Here is a 20,044-nt window from a genome sequence, read left to right on the forward strand (position 1 = left end):
GGTCATAGTACATAGAGACTCGTCAAATATAATCCAGCTTGTTTTATCTGCACTTGTGAAGTCCATTTCCAGATTGCTCTAAAGAAGTAAGAGGAATGCTGTCTCCCCAAAACTGTCCCCAAATGTTGCCAGTTGAAGAAGAAGCCATTCAAATTTTGTGTATGTCCTAATTTTTAGAGAGACATTAACTGTATTTATTCTGACACACTTGGCATATTGATAATATTTTTTGGTCATAGTAATTTAGGAAAAAGACAAAAGCATGTGATTTACACCTGGATTATGATTGAGAGTCATTTAGAGAAAAGTTCAAAGTGATGAAAGAGATTTTGTGTTGAGCTCCAGATATAGTGGGGGAGAGTGCCAAATGCTTTCAGCATTGAGCAGATGGATTGTATACATACTTTAGAGAGGTGATTATCTACCCTTACTCATCCCATACAAAGTAAACAATTCTGCTGTCTTCTCAAACTTTTCCTTTTCTTTCAACAGTTTAACAATATCTGAGTGCAGTGAATATAGAAATAATGTGTGATTTAATTCACCTTTTAGAGTGTTTTACTCATGTTGTAAAAATAACTTAGTGATCTCTATTCAAAGAGTTTCTAGAAATAACATTAAAATTAGCTGGGAAAAATGCATTTGTGGTGTATAGTGTACTTAATGAAATAAGTGTGTGTTAAATGAGCAGAGATGTTCAGTTTTTCGCTACTCTAAAATTTTTCCTTAGAGAATTTGGGTGATATTATCATGGGAAATAGATGGGGAAACAGTGGAAACAGTATCAGACTTTATTTTCTGGGGCTCCAAAATCACTGCAGATGGTGACTGCAGCCATGAAACTAAAAGACGCTTACTCCTTGGAAGGAAAGTTATGACCAACCTAGATAGCATATTCAAAAGCAGAGACATTACTTTGCCAACAAAGGTCTGTCTAGTCAAGCCTATGGTTTTTCCAGTGGTCATGTATGGATGTGAGAATTGGACTGTGAAGAAAGCTGAGTGCCAAAGAATTGATGCTTTTGAACTGTGGTGTTGGAGAAGACTCTTGAGAGTCCCTTGGACTGTAAGGAGATCCAACCAGTCCATTCTAAAGGAGATCAGTCCTGGGTGTTCTTTGGAAGGACTGATGCTAAAGCTGAAACTCCAGTATTTTGGCCACCTCATGCGAAGAGTTGACTCATTGGAAAAGACTCTGATGCTGGGAGGGATTGGGGGCAGGAGGAGAAGGGGACGACAGAGGATGAGATGGCTGGATGGCATCACTGACTCGATGGACATGAGTCTGAGTGAACTCTGGGAGTTGGTGATGGACAGAGAGGCCTGGCATGCTGCAATTCATGGGGTTGCAAAGAGTCGGACACGACTGAGCAGCTGATTGAACTGACTGATCAGGTTAAAATGTCAATTTAAATTCATTATTAAACTATTAAATAGTATTTAAATTAGGAAAATTATACTTTTTTCAGCAGATTTATTTTGATATGCAGTGACTTTCTGTTTAATAAACCTTGGAAATATTGTCAGAAGCCTCCATACTTTTGTTTACAAAGTTTGATTTGATAATATTTACCTTGTTACAGATTTAATAATGTAAATCTCAAGAGCATCATTTGTCAGGAATTAGCCCTATTTTTAAAAACACAGTTGCTATTAGAGGCATTTATCAACTAGAAAGTTTCACCTACATTACATTGACTTAATATCATTGCTTTCAATTCTTTGAGTTGTCTTTACTGATGTTATTTAGGATGGGGAAAATTTTCAACAATATTAGAATAAAAACTCATGATTTGCTTTCGTACATCACATTTAACCATTTTATGTTACCTTTTCCTTCAACTCAGTGCTCTACCTGTTCTTAATTCTTTGCATATATTTTCTTTGGATATATGTGGAATTTCATTTTCTAACTTAAAAACAATAACATCTTTCTGATGAGTAAGGATCTATGTAACAAAATCTCTTCACTTTGCTAAAATCAGTTTTTTTATAGATAACTTCAAAGGTGAAGGTGGTCAGAAGGTACAAATATCCAGTTATAAGATAAATTACTCCTGGGGAATGTAATGTACAGGTGGTGACTGTAGTTAGCAATACTGTATTTTGTATTTGAAAGTTGCTAAGAGAGTAGATCTAAAAAGTCCTATTAGAAAAAAAAATTACAACTATATATGGTAATGGATGTTAACTAAACTTATTGTAGTGGTCATTTGCAATACACACACACATATCAAATCATTGAATACCTAAAATTAATACACTGATATATGTCAGTTCTTAATTTTTTTAAATGGCTTAAAAAAAAAGATGATCTCTAAACATGCCATATGTGAACATTTGCTGAAGCTCTGTTTCAAAATAGTGGTCCGTTAATAGAGATATAATTTGCTTCGTGCTTTGCATGAACTGTATGTTGCCTGAGATTTTCTTAAAATATTTAAACAATTTATAGCATTTCTTTTCCTTTTGCTAATTATCTATGAAGCAATGTTTACTATTTTATGAGTCCTATAAAGCAATATGAATTCTATATGCCAGGGGAAAAAAAAACACTTACAGAATAAAGGACTGAACACATTTTAATTGGATCAATGAAAGTCCTAATGCATAGTACTCTAAAATGGAGTGATTACAGTTGTATATAATAATATTACATGGTTTTATAGAACAGAAAAGATACATTAGAAATCTGATCTAGTGTTTTCTACAGTATAGTCTCTGGGGTGGGATACTAGTCCTGTGGCTTGTTCATGGAGGGGAAAAGAGAATTTGGCCAGACAGTTGAGTGAGATGCTGCATATAATAAATACCTCTCTTGTACATTTAATATTTATGCATGTCAAGACTATTCTAGGCTAGTCAAGACTTAGCCTAGTCAAGACTCCATGAAGAGTTATCCTTAAGAGTTATCTACTCCAAGATATCCCTGAAGATATCTTTTTGCTCAACTTTTCTCCAACTGTGGAATAATTTTTTTCTTTAAAACAAATGTTCTCACACCCTTTTCCCAACAGCTTCTGGTGAATACTAATCCAATACACCAGGGCATTGTGACCAAGGGTGCTTGGTGCTCACTGCGGTGGGGGGAATTGAGGCAAAAAGTAGATAAATCTATTTCCAGAGCTGGATAACTGGCTTGTAACTAGTAAGAGCCAGAACGGAAATCTAGGTCTCCTGTCTGCGTAAGACTTCTGAGGCCATGGTCAAGTAGCAGGACGGTGTCAGGGGGTAGGGCATGAATCACATCAGGGTCTAAAATAACGTTTGTGCCAAGAGCTATTTAGGAAGTACTTAGGATAGAGTGCTGAAATTTCATAAGATCAGACAAAGTAGTCAGAGCTGAAGCTAGACTACCTCGGGTGGAAATTACTCCGCTGCTTCCAGCCACCTAACCTTGAGTGTGTTATGAATTTCTCTGTACCTTAATTTTCTTATACGTAAAATGGACACAATAGTTTCCAGATCATAAAATTTGTTGTGAGAATTATTTATTTATTTATTTTTTTAGATTAACCTTGCTTCTATCTACAAAACATAGAGACTGTGATAGGAAATGCATTAAATATGTATATCACTTTGTGGACAGTTGACAGCTTCATCTAGTTTTTCTGATCCATCAATACAAAATATCTCTTTATTTATTTAGACCATTGATTAGGCTTCCCCAATAGCTCAGTTGGTAAAGAATCTGCCTGCAATGCAGGAGACCCCGGGTTGATTCCTGGGTCAGGAAGATCCGCTGGAGAAGAGAAAGGCTACCCACTCCAGTATTTGTGGGCTTCCTTTGTGGCTCAGCTGGTAAGGAATCTGCCTACAATACAGGAGGCCTGGGATCAATCCCTGGGTTGGGAACATCCCCTGGAGAAGGGAAAGGCTACTCACTCCAGTATTCTGGCCTGGAGAATTCATCCATGGGGTGAAAGGAGTCAGACCAGGCTGAGCGACTTTCACTTTCAAACTCACAATACATTATATTAAAAAAACAGTAATGAGTACTCAAAATTTCTCTTTTTAATAACTTCACTATTTTCTACTAATATCTATCCTACTAAGGTTATTTCCGTTTTTATCTAAACGTAGAAATATATGATGATGTGATGAGAATTCCATGGACTGTATATTCCATGGGAGTCGGACACGACTGAGCGACTTTCATTTCACTTCACTTCACTTCTTTGATCTCTTTTATCCGTGTTTTATCATTTCCAGCATACAATTCCTGTATATGTTTTATTAGCTCCACACCTAAGTATTTCTTTTTTTTTTTTTTTTTAGCGATTGTAAGTGGTATTGTATTTTTAATTTCAGTTTCCACGTATTCATTGTGAGTATATAGAAGTACAATTGATTTTTTTGGTATGCATTGGTCTTGTGTCCTGTGACCTTGTTAAATTCACTTATGAGTTCTAGGAGTTTATCTGTAGATTCTTTGGAATTTTCTAGTAAAGCATCATCTCATCTGAAAATAGGGACCATTTTATGTTTTCTCTTCCAATCTATATGTCTTTTATTTCCTTCCCTTGCCTTATTATCTGGCTAGTTCTTCCATTACTGTATTTAACAGTAGTGGTGGGAGTGGACATCTTTGCCTTGTTCCAGATCTTTTTTGGGGGGCGGGGATAGTATTCACTCATCTTGATACTGTTGTGAGAATTATTAAATGAATTAATACATTTAAAACTTAGATCACATCTGACACACAGTAAATATTCAATAAATATTATTTCTAGTTATGTATTGATGAGGAAGTTGCAAACATGATACCCTGTCATTATGGTGGCCTATTATGGGGTGGCAGTTTTAGGGATAAGAGAAGCATGTTGTCATGATAATTAGAAAAGCTTCTGAAGTAACAAGTAGGCCTTCTGATCATTTACCTGCCTGATTCACCATTCAGCTTAATTGAACAGTTATTCAATGAAAGCACCTCTAAATATCCAAAAACTGTAAAAAATATATATGTATAGAGTATGAGCACATAGATTATAAAGGCCAATACATAAAACAGTAAGAAGTAAGTGTCTACAGTTAAATAAGCAAAATGACCTGGAAGAGACATGCCATTTAATTGTAATTAATTAATTTTTATTGGCGTGTATTTGCTTTACACTGTTGTGTTAGTTTCTGTTGTGCAACAGTGTGAACCAGCTATCTGTATACATATATGCCCTCCCTCTAGAGCCTCCCTCCCAATCCCCACCATCCCACTCTTCTGGGCTGTCGCAGAGCACTGAACTGAACTCTCTATGCTGTACAGCATCTTCCCACTAGCTTATCTGTTTTACGCTCGAACGTGTATATAGAAACATGGCATTTTAGTGTAAAAGCAAAATACCATCCTGAGGATTTTTTGGGGGGTAGATATGAATAATTATTTAAACTGAACCATCTGTGTCTTTTACCCCTGGAAGACTGAATTTTTAATGGTATTAGGTAAGCCAGTAGATAGTTAATAAATATTGAAAGAGATAAAACTGTGAAGCTTTTGGATCCTTTGCTTTCAATTTGCCATTCTATGATAACTAATTTGAAACACATGAACTAGAATAAACATTATATGTAACATATGCCTTTTCTTCTGAATGTAGTAATAATAGCTGTCATTGATCACTGTGACCCAGACCCTGATCTAAATGCTTTTCTTTAAAATAACTAGTGTTCTTTATTTTTTATTGTTGTTGCTTTTGTTTGTTTGTTTTTAATTGGAGTATAATTGCTTTATGATGTTTTGTTGGTTTCTGCTGTACAATGGAGTGAATGGGCTATATGTGTATATATATATCCCCTCCCTCTTGAACCTCCCTCCCATCACTCCCTCCTACGCCTCTAGGTCATCACAGAGCACTGAGCTGAGCTCCTTGTGCCAGACAGCAACTGGCCACTCACTATCTGTTTTACACTAAGTGGATGTGTGTCAGTGCTGCTCTCTTAATTTGTCTCACCCTCCCCTCTTCATTCCCCTCCCCGCCGCCCATGTCCACAAGTCCCTTCTCTATGTCCGTGTCTCTATTCCTGCCCTGAAAATAGGTTCATCAGCACTATTTTTCTAGTGATCTAAATGCTTTTTGTACACCATCTTATTTAATCTTTATAGCAGCCTGGTAATTAGGTGTTATCAACAAGTGGCAGTTAAAATTGGAATTAAAAGGACTCTGCTTCATAACATTGCCCATCTTACATAATTACTTGAATTATTTTTTTTCCTAAAGTTAAATTTTAAAAGAAATTTTGCTGAAGTAATATATTTAAAAACATAGTGTCAGAACACTGGGAATGTGTTTCTAAATTCTAGCTGGTTGCTTGGTCACTTGTCATTCAAGGTGCCACATCTGTTTTCTTCTGAAACTGAAAACATTTTTGTGGTTATTTTATAGTTTATATTACATATCCAGATTGTCATTTGTAGGCAGCACATTTCAGGCAATGCATAGAGAGAAATTAGCCATTTAGATACTTCACAATGCCTAAGCTTTTATCTCTGGAGGACCAGGAATGCATGCTGGCCAGTGACAATTCTTCTCAGTTGGCTTTCATTAAAAGAGCCTTTGTGCTTACCTTTGAGGTGCTTTGTTTACCTTCTAGTTTGACTTAGGGAAACATCTACTTTTAATCTCACATGATCAGAGGATAACTCAGAAGGCACACATATGGGTATACTTTGTTTTTTACAATAGATGCTCATTTTCCATGTAACTCTCTATATATTAGTTCAGCCATAGATTTTTCCACAGCTGCCATTTTAAAGTGAGCAATACTGCAATACTAGCCAATCAGCATGCAATTGCCAGTCATCTGCCTGTCTCTGTTTAACTGAACTCTTAACTCCACTGGGGTGACCATCACTCTTGCCAAAAAATACTAGAACAAAAGACATCTCTACAGGTAAAGATGGTCAATCTGTGTTTGTGGTTGTACAGCTAAAACAATAGGAAAAATGCTAGAAACTTTATTTAAGTTCATGCTGACCTACAGGGTCAGCATTTCCAGAGATGCTTTTCGGCCTGGTTCTGATGGTTCTCATGTTATTCATTATGTTGAAGCAACTTTGGCTGATAGCATCAGGGCTCCACTACTGGTTCTTTTAGCAAACTGTAAGCTCCACAAGGTCAGGGACCATCTTCTCTTCCCTGTCTCTGTGTCTGTAACCAATAAAGGAAGGAATATTTGCTGAATATTAATTAAATAAATGAAAGAAGTAGCACTTCCTGAAGGAATTGCTGTCTTGGTTTGGGCAGTGGTCCAGGAGATGGTGATCCACATTCAGAAGCAATTTTCATGGCATGGGTGGCCCAGCTCCAGAAAGGTGTATCTCTACAGAAATCCTAGGCAGAGGCGTTAGTCATGGAATACACTCTTGCTATCTGGCAACCTCCATGGTAGCTGTAAGAGGAGGATATTAATTGGTGAATTGTACAACACTTTCACTGAGTCACAAACTGAGCCCATGCAGAGTCCTTTGTAGAATTGCATTCTCCAATTTTGGAGAGTGGAAGACCAGATTGTGACCTATGACTTCTGCGGCTCTTTGCTGACTTGATGGACATGAGTTTGAGGAAGCTCCAGGAGTTGGTGATATACAGGGAAGCCTGGTGTGCTGCAGTCCATGGGGTCACAAAGAGTTGGACATGACTGAGTGACTGAACTGAACTGATGATTCTTTGTGATTCTTGATGAATTTGTCTCCATGGATTCTAATGGTGCTAAGCAATTAAAAACCATAAGCATATTCAGAATTGAAAATACCCAGTCATGGCAAGAAAGATTAGGTAAAACTACCAAAGAATAGGTAAAATTTATGTGTTTATTTTTATGGAGTATTTTGGTCACATAAATTGTGGACTGTGACACAATTTTTTGCTGAATCATCTAGAACAGTATTTCCAAGCCACAATCCATATTCAGATGCCTTGGAGATCTTATTAAACTAAAGTTTCTGGCTCACTTGTCCAGATGGGCCTGAGAGTTTGTATTTCTTTTTTTTTTTTAATTAATTAATTTATTTTTTAAATTTTATTTTATTTTTAAACTTTACATAATTGTATTAGTTTTGCCAAATATCAAAATGAATCCATCACAGGTCGTGTATACCTGTGGAGAGTTTGTATTTCTAATCAGCTCTAGGTGATATGGATGCTGCTGATCAATGGATTAATCTCAGTAAGAAGATTAAGGATACTGTTTCTCAAACTTGGCTTCACATTGGAATCAGAAAAATGCCAGGGAGTTTTAAAAGATACTGATGCCTGTGTCTCAACCCTAGAGATTCTGATTTAATTGATAAGGGGGAATGTGGCCTGAGCTTTAAGGTTTATGAAAAGCTCCCTAGGAGATTCCAGTGTGCAAATGAATTGGAGAATTGATGATGTCAGATTGGTTTTAATTTCCTTTTGAGAAAAAAACATTGATTTTAGGCATCAAATCTTATACTTTTTCCTTGCAGGTTGCAGCAATCTACAAGGACTCAAGTATTGGAAATCTTATAAACATAGTAATTGTAAAATTAGTTATAATTCATGATGAGCAGGTAAGAAACAGTTCTGAAACTAATATTCCTAGTTGTAGTAAGCTCTTAGCAGGAATATATGTATGTAGATCATGAAATGGGATAATTGAAAAATACATGTTAAAAATCTTGATTCAGAAAGGAATGAGGTTGACTTTTTCCATCATGATGGAAATGAAATGAGAACAGAGGAAGTCACAGAAAGTAATAAACAATTTAAAAAGTTAAGGTTGATAACAATCAGATATTCACTTTTTATAATTCTACTGTTAGATTTAAAATATAAATTTTAGAAGTTAGTTTTTTGATCCGAAATATTGGATGCTTACATTGAGAAGCATCTAATTCAATTCTGTTTTCATCACAACGTTTTAAGGATTGCTAAAATATGTTTGAGGCATGAGGGAGCAATGAAGTGACTTCTTCATTTGCCTATAAAAATGCTATTTAATGAACTGCATAAACACTGACAAGTTTGGAAGGGAGAGGGCATGAATGTTTTGATGTAATATTAAATTGCTGATTTTTTTTGTGTGTAGGAAGGACCAGTCATCAGTTTTAATGCAGCTACCACATTACGCAACTTCTGTTTATGGCAACAAACTCAAAATGTTCTTGACGATTCCCACCCATCCCACCATGATACTGCTGTTCTTATCACAAGGTACAGTTCTAGAAATAACCCTTCCAATGAAATTGTTTACCCTTTCTCTCCTGCATGATCACTGATACTTCTTGTTATATCAGTAGTACATAGTAGTGTTCTATGAGAACTTGTATTATGAAAGATACCCTTGAATGAAAGCATTCTTCTGTTTCTTTTAGACCAGAACACTTGCCTGATTCCTTAGGAAATTAGCAGCATTAGGTTGCTAAGTAATGGCTTGACCTAAACAAAATGATTTCCTTAGTATGTTAATGACAGAATAACAGAATTAGGAAAATTATTTGAAAATTAACATAGTTATGGAACTGAGAACGCATTTTGTTTCTTCCCTATTTGACCTTCCAATCGCTTGGAAAAGAAAGCCTCTGAATTTTTTTTGGACTCCTTATACTTTTTAAAAAACCTATCTGCTCTGTGTTTTGTTGCTCAGTGTGTATCTTAATTACTGGGCTGCTTTTGCTAGGCTTTTTTCTCAACCCTATTTATTTATATGAAAAACAGCTGCTATTATTATAAAATGATTATTTTACAAGTACATTGTTAATTCACACTGTTGTTTCAGCAACCGTCATGGTATAAGAATCCCAGGTTTGTAGTTTGTTTTGCTTGGTTGGTTGGCCAAAGGGGAAAAAAATCTTTTGCTTGAAGATTAGACTCAGAGAAATGTTGACTTTCTAGAACCCTGAAATGAAAACCTTTAGTCAATGTAAAACAACTGACATAGTCCATGTGCTTTATCTGTTTTCCAAAGTAAAGCAGAATTGCTCACATTTATACACTGTATTCTAATGCCCTATGTTATGGCTAGAGATAACATATTAAAATGGGAGGGAAGAAAAGGGCTCTAAGAGGAGACCATGGGGAAAGAGACTAGAGAATTGTCATATTGAATGGTTAGAGACTGAGTAATGCAGAAGCAAAAACTTTAAGCAACTTGGTAACATTTGAGAACATCATTATTTTGCAGCAGAGAATAATAGCTTTACTTCATAATGATGTTGAAACATCAAGAAAAGAGTATTACATATACTACTGCAAAGGTAAAGGCAGAGAGGTGAAAAATACATTGAGAAGGCTTTTCATTGAAAATGATTAAGCTCCAGCTGTTTATAGCAGTCACCTCTATACTGTACCTATTTGCTTATTGGTATGCAAAAATGGTGCATTACTCTAGGTTTAAACTTATTGAGAGCTTGAGAGAACTAGATCTTAAAGTCAGTTTAGGGCAATAGATATGTCAAAATTAAAGCTTTCTCGTCTTTGCTTTGGCTTGTTGCAAAAATATTTTCTAAAAATGCTTCAAAATCTTTTGTTTCAAGGGAAGACATTTGTGGAGCTAGAGAGAAATGTGACACATTAGGTAAGTTATTTTGTAAATATAGCGTATATAATTGTTTACTGAATTATTTAGGATGATGTTTAGATTATCTTTCTTTTAATTTACATATTAATCATTTTGTTTAATTGTCTTGATTAATGATTATAGTGTCACTATTATTTGATTTTTGCTTCTATAAGCTCTAAAGAATAATAGGAACTACTATTTATATAACAATTACTAAACATCAAGTGCTGTGCAAAGCTTGACATATTTAAAGTATTTTATTATGTATCATTTGATCATACAAAATAGTACATAATAACTTATATGCAAATTTAAAACAAGAAAAATAAAATGAATGGACATGAATCCACTATCAGATTTATGAATTAGATTTAAGAATTAGAAATTTAGCAGTACTGTTCTATGGCCTGTGCTGTCCTTATTCTATCCCTTGCATTTCCCCCAAGAGATAATCAGTTGCATAAATGTTGTATGTGCCAGTTCCTTCCATTTTTTCGAAAAATAGTTTTATGGCACATGTATGTATTCTTAAAAGAATTTGCTTGATTATGCTTATTTTTGAGCTTTAGTTCATGCATTTTCACTGTTACAGAATATTTCAATCACGGTTCACATATCTTTATTCTGTCAGTGAATATTTGGGCTGATTTCAGCTTTTTTCTATTAGAAACTTTATTATAAGACCCTAAGGTATATTCCTAAGATTAGAATTTCATGTCATTAAATGTGCTCATGTTCAGCTTTATAAGATATACCAAATTATTTTCCAAAGTGGTACCAATTTTCATTTTTTATCAATAGTGTATAAGCATTTCTTTTGATTATATTCTTATCAAGAATCTTCAAATTTCTCATTTTTGCTGATCTAAATTTAATATATTTCATTATAGTAGTAATTTTTAGTTCCCTGGTCACTAATGAGCCTGGACATCTTTTTATATATTTACTAGCCATTTATATATCTTTTCTGAGAGGAATGAAATAAATGAAAAAAGTTTCCTGTTTTTCTGCTGTAGTACTTTTCATTTTCTTATGCCTTTTAGTGTTCTTTATAACTTCTTGATACCAAACCGTTTTTGGATTATATGTATTGTAAATGTCTATTAGTGATTAGTTCCTTAGTGATTATTGTTGTATTTGTATGAAAAAGTATACTATAGCTGAATTTATAATTTTAGAGTTAGAAATTTTATGTCTTAGTAATGAAATTATAGCCTTCTAAGTATTCTGTAATGCAAAATCTGAATGTATTATTCTGTTTTCTTATAAGGATTTAAAATTTTGTCCTTTCACATTTAAATCTCTATACTATTTGAGTTTATTGATATGGTATCAAATAAGGATCCAGTTTTATAAGATTCTTTTCTGTGTAGATATCCAGTTTCCTGAGATCATGTTTTGATTAGTTTCCTAGACTCTGCAGTACCTTTCCTTAGAATCTGCGACGCCACATATAAAATTTCTGTTTGCACTGACATGTGTAAAATCCTGCTGTTTCATTAATCAACACTTTTTATTTAGTTCATCTACCAATTCCATAAATTCAAATTATATAGTTCTATAATAAATCATCATAATTCATAGAGTATATACTCCATCTAATTTTCTTCAAGAGTTTGTGGCTATTCTTGGACCTATGATCTCCTATAAAATTTTAGACCAGTATGTTAAGTCATTATGAAACAATTATCTATTTATGAAGGTCTTTTAAAATATTTTTTAGTAATATGTATTATTTTCGTTCAGAGTTTATTGTGCCCAACTTTCATTTACCTCTTTTATTAGTATATTGGTGTATGATGTTGATTGATAGAAATATAATAAATTATTTGGATTATTGATTTTAAATATAGACACCTGATTCATTAATTAATCTCATAATTTACCTGTGGGCATTTATATCATTGTGAATTATGGCTGTTATTCTTTTCCCTTCTTCAATCCTTATAATATTTTTTCCTTTTTTTTAATCTTTTTCTTTTCCTTTTTTTTTTTTTTTTGTCTTAAAGTAAGATATAAACCTTGTTGAATGTTGAATAGAAATGATGATGATAGCCTTTTTTCCCTGAATTTTAAAGGGAATATTTGTAAAGTTTCACCATTAGGAATATTTGCCTAGGTTCTTCTTGGCTGATAAACTTATCATAGTTCTTCTGAAACTTAGAAAATGTATACTTTTTATTAAAAAATTATGCAGATCTAGTAATGATCATATGATTATTTTAATCTTATGAATTCCTTTTATGAGTTTTGTAACACTAAACCAATCTTGATTAAGGTTTTTTCTTTTTTTTGTTGTCTCTAAACACACCACTAGATTTCATTCCATGCATATATTTTCAGGAGTGGAATGACATTCCTTTGATTGTATTTCTCTGATTTTGATACTGTGCTACTGCTGCTAAGTCACTTCAGTCCTGTCCGATACTGTGAGGAGATACCAAATTATCCAAGATGGCCTGGTCAGGCTCTCTCACCGCACGTTTTGTAAATAATAACTATGTAACAGCTGAGATCACATACAGCACTGTGCATGCTCATCACAAGATACTTGATTGGTCACAAGCTGCTTTGTGCCTTAAGCCCGTCAGAGCTTCACAACAAAAGCCGTAGCTGCTATGGCATTGGGGCTACATTGGAGTGGCATCATGGTTATATGAGGTTATGCCATGGCTATATTACTGCTGCATTATGGTTATGTTGTGGCTGCTGCTACTTCTGCTACGTGAGTCAGGAGAGTGGCTGTGTTATGGCTGCTGTGCCAGCCAAGAGAGAATAAATGTGTCTAGTTCCTACGGCTCCTTCCAGCCTCTCAGCTCACGCCTTGTCTAGCCTGCTGCTGCTACTGCTAAGTCACTTCAGTCGTGTCCGACTCTGTGCGACCCCATAGACTGCAGCCCACTAGGCCCCCCCATCCCTGGGATTCTTCAGGCAAGAACGCTGGAGTGGGTTACCATTTCCTTCTCCAATGCATGAAAGTGAAAAGTGAAAGTGAAGTCGCTCAGTCGTGCCCGACTCTTCGCGACCCCATGGACTGCAGCCTACCAGGCTCCTCCGTCCATGGGATTTTCCAGGCAAGAGTACTGGAGTGGGGTGCCATTGCCTTCTCCTTGTCTAGCCTGGGTTTAGCGAAAAGCGCGGACAGTGTGAACAGCAAGACAGTTGGTGTCATGAGTAGGAAGAGCGACACAGATACCAAAGTTTTATTCACCATGCCAAATTTGTTGAGAGTATATTGTTTCTTTTTCCATCTGGAAGATTTTATGTACTGTTGGAGTGATCTATACCTTGAAAGCATGGGAGATCCCACCTAGAAAACCATCTGGGTTTTATCTTTCCTGTGTGGAAATACATTTTACCATTTACTTTCTCCAAGGATAATCAGACTTAAAAAAACATCTTTTTGAATGATCTTTAAAAACTGTTTTTCTAGATATTATACCATTTCTTTTAGTCGTAAAATTTATAACTTAAATTATTCTCATAGCATTTTCTTTTAAACTCTCTTGTCTATAGCTGTCTACAAGCCTTATTTTATTTCCGATATTATTTATTTGAACTTCTTTAAATGGCTTAATTTCACTGAAATATTGTCTATTACAATTTGTCTTTTTTTTGAAAATCAACTCTTTCTTTTAATCTCATTTTTCTTTAATTTCTCCTTTCTTTCTCTCATTTTTTCTCAATTTACTTATGCTTGCTTAGCTCAAAAACCCCCCAAATTTTTCTTTTCTAATTTGTTTAAGACTACCCATTTACTTCAAAGTATCATTTTGCTATGTCCTAGATGTTTTTATAGATATTTTCAATGACATTTAAAATTTAAAAATTCTAAGTATGTGTAAACCCATCTTGATTTCTTCACTTATTGACTAGACTTATAATTTAGAAATGCATTTAAAATTTTATGAGTGTATCGAGATTTACTGTTTTTTATTGAATTTCATTGTAGTTGCAGAACATGATCTATATGATACCCATTCTTTGAAGTCTTTTGATATCCCCTGTATGGTCTATTGTTCAGTCACTCAGTCATGTCTGACTCTGTGCGACCCCATGGACTGCAGCACAATAGGCTTCCCTGTCCTTCACCATCTCCCAGAGCTTGCTCAAACTCATGTCCATTGAGTTGGTGATGCCATACAACCATCTCATCCTCTATCATCCCCTTTTCCTCCTGATCTGTATTTCTGAGCATCAGGGTCTTTTCCATAAGTCGGCTTTTCCCATCAGATGGCCAAAATACTGGAACTTCAGCTTCAGCATCAGCCCTTCCAATGAATCCTCAGGACTGATTTCCTTTAGGATTGACTGGTTTGATCTCCTTGCAGTCCAAGGGACTCTCAAGAGACCTCTCCAAAACCACAGTTCAAAAACATAAATTCTTCAGTGCTCAGCTTTCTTTATGGTACAACTCCCACATCCATACATGACTACTGGAAAAACCATAGCTTTGTTTAGACGGACCTTTGTCAGTAAGGTAATGTCTCTGCTTTTTGAAATGCTATATAAGTTTGTCACAGCTTTTCTTTCAAGGAGCAAATATCTTTTAATTTCAAGGCTGCAGTCACCATCTGCAGTGATTTTGGAGCCCAAGAGAATAAAGTCTGTCACTGTTTCCATTGTTTCCCCATCTATTTGCCATGAAGTGATGGGACCAGATGCCATGTTCTTAGTTTTTTGAATGTTGAGTTTTAAGCCAGCTTTTTCACTCTCCTCTTTCACTTTCATCAAGAGTCTCTTTATTTCTTTGCTTTCTGCCATAAGTGTGGTGTCATCTGCATCAGATCAGGTCAGATCAGTTCAGTCGCTCAGTCGTGTCCGACTCTTTGTGACCTCATGAATTGCAGCATGCCAGCCCTCCCTGTCCATCACCAACTCCCGGAGTTCACTGGGACTCACGTCCATCGAGTCAGTGATGCCATCCAGCCATCTCATCCTCTGTCGTCCCCTTCTCCTCCTGCCCCCAATCCCTCCCAGCATCACAGTCTTTTCCAATGTGTCAACTCTTCACATGAGGTGGCCAAAGTACTGGAGTTTCAGCTTTAGCATCATTCCCTCCAAAGAAATCCCAGGACTGATCTCCTTCAGAATGGACTGGTTGGATCTCCTTGCAGTCCAAGGGACTCTCAAGAATCTTCTCCAACACCACAGTTCAAAAGCATCAATTCTTCAGCACTCAGCCTTCTTCACAGTCCAACTCTCACATCCATACATGACCACAGGAAAAACCATAGCCTTGACTAGATGAACCTTTGTTGGCGAAGTAATGTCTCTGCTTTTGAATATGTTATCTAGGTTGGTCATAACTTTTCTTCCAAGGAGTAAGCGTCTTTTAATTTCATGGCTGCAGTCACCATCTGTAGTGATTTTGGAGCCCAGAAAAATAAAGTCTGACACTGTTTCCACTGTTTCCCCATCTATTTCCCATGAAGTGGTGGGACCGGCTGCCATGATCTTCGTTTTCTGAATGTTGAGCTTTAAGCCAACTTTTTCACTCTCCAGTTTCACTTTCATCAAGAGGCTTTTTAGTTCCTCTTCACTTTCTGCCATAAGGGTGGTGTCATCTGCATATCTGAGGTTATTGATATCTCCCAGCAATCTTGATTCCAGCTTGTGTTTCTTCCAGTTCAGCGTTTCTCATGATGTACTCTGCATATAAGTTAAATAAGCAGGGTGACAATATACAGCCTTGACAGACTCCTTTTCCTATTTGGAACCAGTATGTTGTTCCATGTCCAGTTCTAACTGTTGCTTCCTGACCTGCATACAAATTTCTCAAGAGGCAGATCAGGTGGTCTGGTATTCCCATCTCTTTCAGAATTTTCCACAGTTTATTGTGATCCACACAATCAAAGGCTTTGGCAGAGTCAATAAAGCAGAAATAGATGTTTTTCTGGAACTCTCTTGCTTTTTCTATGATCCAGCAGATGTTGGCAATTTGATCTCTGGTTCCTCTGCCTTTTCTAAAACCAGCTTGAACATCAGGAAGTTCACAGTTCACATATTGCTGAAGCCTGGCTTGGAGAATTTTGAGCATTACTTTACTAGCGTGTGAGATGAGTGCAATTGTGAGGTAGTTTGAGCATTCTTTGGCATTGCCTTTCTTTGGGATTGGAATGAAAACTGACCTTTTCCAGTCCTGTGGCCACTGCTGAGTTTTCCAAATTTGCTGGCATATTGAGTGCAGCACTTTCACAGCATCATCTTTCAGGATTTGAAATAGCTCAGCTGGAATTCCATCACTTCCACTAGCTTTGTTCATAGTGATGCTTTCTAAGGCCCATTTGACTTCACATTCCAGGATGTCTGGCTCTAGGTCAGTGATCACACCATCGTGATTATCTGAGTCGTGAAGATCTTTGTTGTACAGTTCTTCTGCGTATTCTTGCCATCTCTTCTTAATATTTTCTGCTTCTGTTAGGTCCATACCATTTCAGTCCTTTATCGAGCTCATCTTTGCATGAAATGTTCCTTTGATATCTCTGATTTTCTTGAAGAGAGCCCTAGTCTTTCCCATTCTGTTGTTTTCCTCTATTTCTTTGCATTGATCGCTGAAGAAGGCTTTCTTATCTCTTCTTGCTATTCTGCATATCTGAGGTTATTGATATTTCTCCCAGCAATCTTGATTTCAGCTTGTGCTTCATCCAGCCTGGCATTTCACATGATGTACTCTCCATATAAGTTAAATAAGCAGGGTGACAATATACAGCCTTGATGTACTCTTTTCTCAATTTTGAATCAGTCTGTTATTCCATATCCGTTTCTAGCTGTTTCTACTTTACCTGCATACAGGTTTCTCAAGAGACAGGTAAGGTGGTCTCATTTCCATCTCTTTAAGAATTTTCCAGAGTTTGTTGTGATCCACATAGTCAAAGGCTTTAGTGTATTCAATAAAGCAGAAGCGGATGCTTTTTGGAATTCTCTTGCTTTACCTGTGATCCAGCGGATGTTGCCAGTTTGATCTTTGGTTCCTCTGCCTTTTGTAAATCCAGCTTGTACATCTGCAAGTTTTCTATATAAGCTCTCTCTATGTGTATATAAGATGGAGAAGCTGTATATAGTCAGCAAAAATAGGACCAGAAGCTGACTGTGGCTCAGATCATGGGCTCCTTATTATAAAATTCAGACTTAAATTGAAGAAAGTAGGGAAAACCACTAAGCCATTAAGTGTATGAACTAAATCAGATACCTTTCGATTATATAGTGGAAGTGACAAATAAGATTCAAGGGACTAGATCTGATGGACAGAGTGCCTGAAGAACTATGGACAGAGGTTTGTAGCATTGTACAGAAGGCAGTGATCAAGATTATCCCCAAGCAAAAGAAATGCAAAAAGGTGAATGGTTGTCTAAGGAGGCCTTACAAATATCTGAGAAAAGAAGAGAAGAGAGGCAAAGGAGAAAAGGAAAGATATACCCATCTGAGTGCAGAGTTCCAGAGAATAGCAAGGAGGAATAAGAAAGAGTTCCTAAGTGAACAATGCAAAATAAATAAATAAATAAATAAATAAAGGAAAGCAATAGAATGGGAAAGACTCGAGTTCTCTTCAAGAAAATTAGAGATACCACGGGAATATTTAATGCAAAGTCAGACACAATAATGGAGAAGGAAATGGCAACCCGCTCCAGTGTTCTTGCCTGGAGAATCCCAGGGACAGGGAAGCCTGGTGGGCTGCCGTCTGTGGGGTTGCACAGAGTCGGACACGACTGAAGCGACTTAGCAGAAGACACAATAAAGGACAGAAATGGTGTGAACCTAACAGAAGCAGAAGATATTAAGAAGAGGTGGCAAGAACACACATAAGAACCATACAAAAAAGATCTTAATGATCCGGATAACTACAATGGTGTGATCACTCACCTGGAGCCAGACATCCTGGAGTGCAAAGTCAAGTGGACCTTAGGAAGCATCACTAGCAACACAGCTAGTGGAGGTGATGGAATTCCAGTGGCGCTATTTCAAGTCCTAAAAGATGATGCTGTGAAAGTGCAACACTAAGTATGCCAGTAAATTGGAAAACTCAGCAGTGGCCACACAACTGGAAAAGGTCAGTTGTCATTCCAATCCAAAAGAAGGGCAATGTCAAAGAATGTTCAAACTATTGCACAGCTGCTCTCATTTTGCATGCTAGCAAGGTCATGCTCAAAATCCTCCATGCTAGACTTCAACTGTATGGTCTATTATGTGGTCAATTAAAAAATGTGTATGTTCAAACAGAATGTGTATTCTTAACTATGTCTGTTAAATCAATTTATGCTGTTCAAATCAACTATGTATTTACTTTTTTTTTTTTTTTGCTTACTAGGACACTAACCTGAAATATGAATATACCTTTGTTACTCTTTATTTTTAATTTGACATTAAAATTTCTTCAATAACAGTGTTCAGATACTTTGTTTCATCTATTTTTGGGCTAACTTATTAGGTGCATATAAGTTTGATTTGTACTGTTTGCAGTTGTATAGTGACTTTTTATCTCTAATGCTTTTTCAAGAAAATATAGTCATTATAATTTTATTTTTATATTATGTCTAGCAATACTATAACTAACCCAACTTTTTATTGTTTAATATTTGCTGGGTATATCTTTTGTTTCAATTTTTCAGAGTCTCATTCTTTAGATAAATCCATCATATAATTGGATTTAAAAAATTATATCCCTATTAATCTTTGTTACTACTGAAGTTTGTCCATTTACATTTATTATAATTGTTTTCCATCTTTTCTTTCTTTTTATCTTCATGCTTTATTCCAGCAGCTCTAATGTGCATTTTATTGTTTTTTTTCTTTGGCTGCATCTAATTTGGTATTTCATTCATCTTCTGTATTTTCCATTTCAACATGTTTTACAATTTCAAATTTTCTACTTAGTTGTTATTCAAAATCTGCCTATTTATTTTGTTTATACTCTTTTTATATTTTCTCATATTTATCATTGCCTTTCATATTTACTGAAACATTTTATTTGGAGTAATTTTATATTCCATCTTTGGCAGTTCCCATATTCTAAACATTTGATAACCAAATATGTGGTTTCTGCTAATTTTATGCTATGTTTACTTGTTTGTATGTTTCATGATCTCTAAGTGTAAGTTCATATTTATATAAAAATCATCCATATGGTTAGTGGTGAACTGCTTAAAAAGTGTTTTTTCCTCTAGAGAGATTTTCAGTTGTTTTTGCTGTAATCTGAAGGGTGTTAATAACCAAGGTCCCTGACTTAAGGCAGGGACTTCAGAATCAGATTCTTTACTTTGAAGCTTCCTCTAGCAAGCTCTTAGTCTCTGCATCATATTGCTTTTCTCATATTTGCTCTCAGAGTAACTCCTATTACTATTCCTTGCTTGCCGTTTAGGATTTAGCACATGATATAAATCATATGGGGCTTCCCTTGTGGCTCAACTGGTAAAGAATCTGCCTGCAATGCGAGAGACCTGGATTTGATCCCTCGGTTGGGAAGATCCCCTGGAGAAGGGAAAGGTTACCCGCTCCAGTATTCTGGCCTGGAGAATTCCATGGACTG

General features: G+C 35.9%; 1 protein-coding gene across 2 annotated transcripts in view; it reads left to right on the forward strand.

Annotated features, from left to right (window-relative positions):
* ADAMTS20 (ADAM metallopeptidase with thrombospondin type 1 motif 20) overlaps nucleotides 1-20,044 on the forward strand; it is a 218,501-nt gene that overhangs the window by 56,195 nt on the left and 142,262 nt on the right. For both annotated transcript variants that reach the window (XM_061416399.1, XM_061416400.1), the window contains exons 5-7: nucleotides 8,444-8,527; nucleotides 9,046-9,170; nucleotides 10,493-10,533. In XM_061416399.1, the coding sequence (XP_061272383.1) occupies nucleotides 8,444-8,527; nucleotides 9,046-9,170; nucleotides 10,493-10,533 (250 nt within the window). The remainder of the gene's footprint in view (nucleotides 1-8,443; nucleotides 8,528-9,045; nucleotides 9,171-10,492; nucleotides 10,534-20,044) is intronic.

The sequence above is a fragment of the Bos javanicus genome, chromosome 5, assembly GCF_032452875.1.
Source record: "Bos javanicus breed banteng chromosome 5, ARS-OSU_banteng_1.0, whole genome shotgun sequence".
NCBI classification, from domain to species: Eukaryota; Metazoa; Chordata; class Mammalia; order Artiodactyla; family Bovidae; genus Bos; species Bos javanicus.